This window comes from Cyprinodon tularosa, unplaced genomic scaffold (assembly GCF_016077235.1).
Source record: "Cyprinodon tularosa strain WSP-4 unplaced genomic scaffold, ASM1607723v1 ctg946, whole genome shotgun sequence".
Lineage (NCBI taxonomy): Eukaryota > Metazoa > Chordata > Actinopteri > Cyprinodontiformes > Cyprinodontidae > Cyprinodon > Cyprinodon tularosa.
In genome coordinates, this window is record NW_024039725.1 from 191,635 (window position 1) to 197,120 (window position 5,486).

Sequence of the window (5,486 nt, forward strand, 5' to 3'; positions counted from 1 at the left end):
TGAGACTGGTTTCCAGTGAGGGTGCTCTTCCTGAGCTTCACGAGGTGACAGGAGGTTAAGCTCATCCAGAGCTTCACGAGGAGACAGGATTCCTGTGAGGCAGAGACAAGGAAGAGTTAGAATCTGATCTCACACTAGAGATAACAAAGATTCTTCAGTAACAGAGGCTCAGGAAGCTAACCAACTAAGATCAACACTGTGGCGTGGAATCAAGGTCTGAAGTCAGCTTATATAGGAGAGGTCTTCTGATGAGAGGATTAGCAACATGTGTGCAGGAAGGTTCCAGCTCCAGAAGACCCACGGCGCACTCTGCTGGAGACAGAGGGTAGTCTCCAGATCCCCACAGTAACTCAACCCTAAGGGAAAAACACAGAGCAGAAGAGGATCCTCGGCGCCCTCTGGAGGGCAAGCATGAGGATCCTAACACCTTTGACCTCTTATATCATGTTGCTGGGCCGGCTCATAATTTAGGTCACACTCTTGACTCTAAAAGTCTTAAAATTATCTTAGAATGTATCACTTATGCTGGTTTTTCTATTCATTTTCCTTCTATTTCAAATTCCTCTTCAAATTTACATGGCGAATAATCTGTGCCCTCAGGTGATGTTTTAGTTATCAGATATAATTTCCTTCATGGCAAATATTTAAATGACACAACGTCTCTAAAGTAGAAATTAGGATCACCTCCAAAATTATATCCCTCCTGTCACAACCTGACTTAAAAAAGTGATTCATACCTTTATTTCCAGGTATTGTAGGAACATGAAAACAGTCCTTTTGTAAACTTCAGCTAATCCAAAACATGACAGATGGGCTCTTAACTAAAGCTAAACAAAATATCTGAGAGATGATTTTATAATAGGCCATATATATGATTGTCTTTAAAGCCTCAGATAGACAGGGCCTTTCTTTTATCTCTAAGATAACATTGTTTATATTCTTTTATTGCATTTGGTTCTACTGCTTATTTATATGTACACATTGGTATATAGCACTGGTTTAAAATTAAAAATAAATGGAGACAAAATGAACTACTATTTACGGAAGAGGATTAAGGCCACTGGAAAAAAATTTTGATTTTTTTATTTTATTTCAGTATAATATAAGAATAAAAATTAATTCTTACTTTTTACTCAAAATTCTGACTTTATTCTCCGAATTCTGGCTTTAATCTCAGAATTCTGACCTTATTCTCAGAATTCTTACTTTTTTCTCACAATGCCAGGTCTGTTTTAAAGAGTAAACTAGCTCTCTTGTTTTAATCACCTTCTGCCCTTCCATTAATTAAATAGCATCTTTATGTTAAATAATATCACGTGAAAAGTCGCCTTATTCCGTAATTTTCCACCAATGTGTCACTGGCCCTCCCAAATAAATAACATCTTTGTCTGTGAAGCTGAGTGCTCCCAAATGTCTTCCTTCATGGTAACCATCTACATTAAGATCCAAAATTCTGAGATTAAAGTCAGACTTCTGTGAAAAAAAAGTCAAAATTCTGAGAAAAAATTCAGAATTCTGAGATTAAAGTAAGAATTCTGACTTTTTTCTCATATTATAGTGAAATAAAATGTAAAATTCAGTTAACTTTTACAGGGTCAACGCTGTTCCAACAGGAAAATTAACGAGCAAAACATCCATATTTTCTAAATAAAGAAAAATCATACTTTCCCACAGCCTTTGTTAACAAATAGGGTTATTTGTTAGCAAAGGCTATACCTTTCTAAATAAAAGGTATAGTGGATAAAATTCTTTCAAGTTAGAATTTTGGGTTTTCAGTAATCATTCTGCATAAAATTGATATTCACAAGAATTATCTACATAAATTAATTATTTAAATAGTTTTTATTAAAATAGTTATTTACTAATGATTTCACTGAAGACTCCTAGATGACTTGCAGAAATACTTCATTTTCTCTTCACGCCATAAAACACAAAATCTATTTCTGCTTGAATTCTCTGCTTATCATCTTTAATGTTAGTATATTGATGTGCATAATAAACCACATTGTTTTTGTTTTCATGTCATTTTTGATATATGAAAAATTTAAATGTTTTGAATATTCCACTTGAGAGTAGCCTACTGTTGCACCCATCTGTATTAGAGAGAAATAAATAGTAGAGGTGGCCAATGATTGGCTAAGGGGGGGCATGGCCCCCCCGGTCCCCCATCTAGCTCCACCCCAATCCTCTTCCGTAACTATTAGACACCGGTTTATATTTTTTACATTCGGTGTTTGTGGTGATAATTACCGCTGAATTAGAAAAGTTGCAGATTTGTGTTAGCATGAGCAACACCAAGCGGACCCCCTCCCCACCCCCACCAATGCGCCGTCAGCCAGCTGCCCACCCTCTTTTTCCTCATCTCGTCCCCCGCCCATCTCCCCCTTCACTCGTTGAGTGACGTCCTGCTAGAAAGCGGGACCAGCCCTCCTGTCGCCATTTTTCTCTCCAACCCTCGCACTTCTGGTTTCCTGAGCGAGCGGAGGACAAAATCAAAAATAACGGCAAGTTGATGACAAAATATCGGTCAGGTCAGGATAGTGCGCCAGCGGTAAGGGAATGCAGCCCCTGAGATGCACCAGCGGCGGATAAACGGCTGTTCTCAAGTCACTTTTTGTGTGAAGACGTGTTGCGGGCCGCCATTTTTTCCTGCGCTGCCTATGAAGTCTGCTCGAACCCGAGAGAGGGAACTCACCGACCTGCCTTACCGTTAAACCGAGAGGATTTGAAGTAACTATCTTTGTTTCCCCTCCCCTGCGGCTAATTTTAGCCGTTTTTAGTTGACAGAAATGAGGAGTTCTCTATGAAAAGAAACTAGGCCACCCTTTCCTCTTTTTTATGTTAACTGACCCTGACTGGAGGAGATAATTATTTGAAGCCTTGTGTTTTTTTTTTCTCGGAAGGCGGAACGAAAAGGAGGAAGCTTAATCGATCATTTCTTGCTTTCGGGCCCTTCTCGGTGTTTTTTGTTTCGTAAGTTAATGATTTTTCTCCATTCTCAGACGCTTAAAACTGGGCCAATATGCTCCAAAGTTGGACCAAGTTAGTCCCAGCGCGTCCTTAAAAATAACAGGCCGTTTATTTATTAAAAGGAAAAATCCTCATTGTCAATTTTGTTTTAAGTAGGTCGACGAAGCTGCGTTTCTACAGAAATCACTGGAAAACGTACAGGGGCGACGAATGCCCTGCCCTGAACCTATTGAATCCTCTACTTTGGATCAACGCTGAGCTTTCTTTTATTTATATTTATATAATTTATTTTTTGGTGGGGAAACAGACATGTCAACGGCTCGGTTCGACTCTTGTGATCGGTCCTCCTGGTATTTTGGACCGGTTTCTCGACAGGAGGCACAGAACAGGTTACAGGGACAGAGGCATGGGATGTTTCTGGTTCGAGACTCCTCTACCTGCCCCGGGGACTATGTCCTGTCTGTGTCTGAAAACTCCAAAGTGTCTCACTATATCATTAACTCTTTGCCCAGCAAAAAATTTAAGATAGGCGATCAGGAGTTTGATAACCTCCCTGCTCTTCTGGAGTTCTACAAAATCCACTATCTGGATACAACTACGCTAATAGAGCCTGCCCCCAGGTAAGGAATTCAAGCAACACCAGCTTTACTATTAACCAGAGTTTTATAACCACTAAACTCAGTTTGGACATTTTTTTTTTTTGCACGATTTGCATTTGACATATTCATTTTACTATTTGAAGCTTTCTGCTCTACAAAGACGCCTTTGATAGAAACATTTTCCAGAAGACTGATTTGAGTACTGATGTATTTTAGTTTATTTAACTAATGCTTTGTTGTTTCCATGGAAGTAATTGTGAAAGAAACAGTGGGGAGACAAGTAATTCAAATGCAGGTGACTTCAAATGGCTATGGTTTGTTAGCATTGAGGAGAAACATAAAAGGTTTGGAAATATTTACACATGAATCCTTCAGCTAGTTTTTGCAAGGGAAGAATGGCAAGCTATTGCTGCAAAGCTATTATCTTGGGATCAATGGAGGAATAAACTTAGCAGCCAATTAAATTATTTTTTATTTTTTTACCAATATGACGTGTATGAAGGAATATCTGGGTAAGAAATAGCAGTTCAGTCATAGATACACCTAGAAAACTTATAGAGTAAACCCTTGTTTGCCAATTTAGAGTATGGTGTTCAAACTATTAATAATTTCTTAGTATGTTCTCTAGGTAGTAACCAGGCTCCTGGCAGTGAGCAGTAAGTTTTTCCAGAAGGACAGTTCTGGGTTGATCCTTTCTCCACGAAGCTACAAAAACCTTTGGATTTTGGATAGGCCTCAAAACAGCTGATTGGTCTTGTAAATAAGGCAAAAAATGTAGTGCAGGTCTTTCACAGCTGATAGTGGATAACAGCACATTGGATGTTTTGTTTGTTTGTGTGTGTGTATATAAAGCTAGTTATGTGTAAAGTAGCCTTTTATTCAGTCTGTTTTCTTTTTTTTTTTTTTTACTTCATGTTGCTTTGCTTTAAGACTACTCTAATATGTCTTTTATGTGATCTGATGGCTAAATAAAAGCAATTTTTCTGTCTTCCCAAGGTATCCAAGCACGATCACTGGACCCATCCAGACAATGGTCGGTCCCGAAGAGAACCAGGAGTATGTGAGAACATTATACGACTTCACGGGAAGCGACGCCGAGGACCTCCCGTTCAAGAAGGGGGAGGTTCTTATCATCCTTGAGAAGCCAGAGGAACAGTGGTGGAGTGCCAAAAACAGAGAGGGACGCGTTGGGATGATCCCTGTCCCTTATGTAGAGAAAGTGGTGCGACCCTCTCCCCATCCTGGCCATCCTATCCATGGATCTCGCAATTCCAACAGCTATGGGATCCCAGAGCCGGCCCACGCCTACGCTCAGCCCCAGACGCCCCCTGGCACACCTGGAGCAGTTATCTCCCCCTTACCCTCAGTGCAGAATGGCCCGGTCATTGCAAAGGCTATCCAGAAACGAGTGCCTTGTGCTTATGACAAAACAGCTCTGGCTCTAGAGGTACAGTATGTCATCCATCAGTTCTCTCTAAAATTATAGGTTGCTTTAAAAACTAAATGTCTATATGGCTCCTTTATTAAAATGTTGTTTGTAGGTTCAATAGGTGTTTTTTTTTTGTCTTGTCTTTTAGAGAGAGCTCCCCAATTCTTATAAATTATAGAAGCCATGTTGCACACAAAGAGGAGGGTTGAACACTACTACTAACACAAGACTCACAGGCGTAGTTCTGTGGGCTGAAGGTGTAAAACTGTCCCACTTGATCTCTAGTCATTTTTTTCCGGTGCTTGGGTGTTGGTTACCATCATAGTTAGTGTGTTTGGTCACATCAAAAAAGATCTGACTTTTACTTAATGTTGATCAGTTCTTTATAGTTAAGTTTTACAGTTTTCTGTAGTTGTGGTTCACCCTGTATTAATGTTTATTTTGCTACCATTGGTTGTCTTTGACCAGCACCTGTCAAAACCCCAGCA

General features: G+C 39.7%; 1 protein-coding gene across 1 annotated transcript; it reads left to right on the plus strand.

The window, feature by feature from the left end:
- The first annotated feature begins 2,385 nt into the window (after positions 1 to 2,385).
- crkl (v-crk avian sarcoma virus CT10 oncogene homolog-like) lies at positions 2,386 to 5,070 on the plus strand. The gene is made up of 4 exons (XM_038275166.1): positions 2,386 to 2,730; positions 2,904 to 2,973; positions 3,127 to 3,590; positions 4,566 to 5,070. The coding sequence occupies exons 3-4, from the start codon at positions 3,280 to 3,282 to the stop codon at positions 5,053 to 5,055; spliced, it is 801 nt and encodes a 266-aa protein (XP_038131094.1). The 5' UTR covers positions 2,386 to 2,730; positions 2,904 to 2,973; positions 3,127 to 3,279; the 3' UTR covers positions 5,056 to 5,070.
- Positions 5,071 to 5,486: the final 416 nt, after the last annotated feature.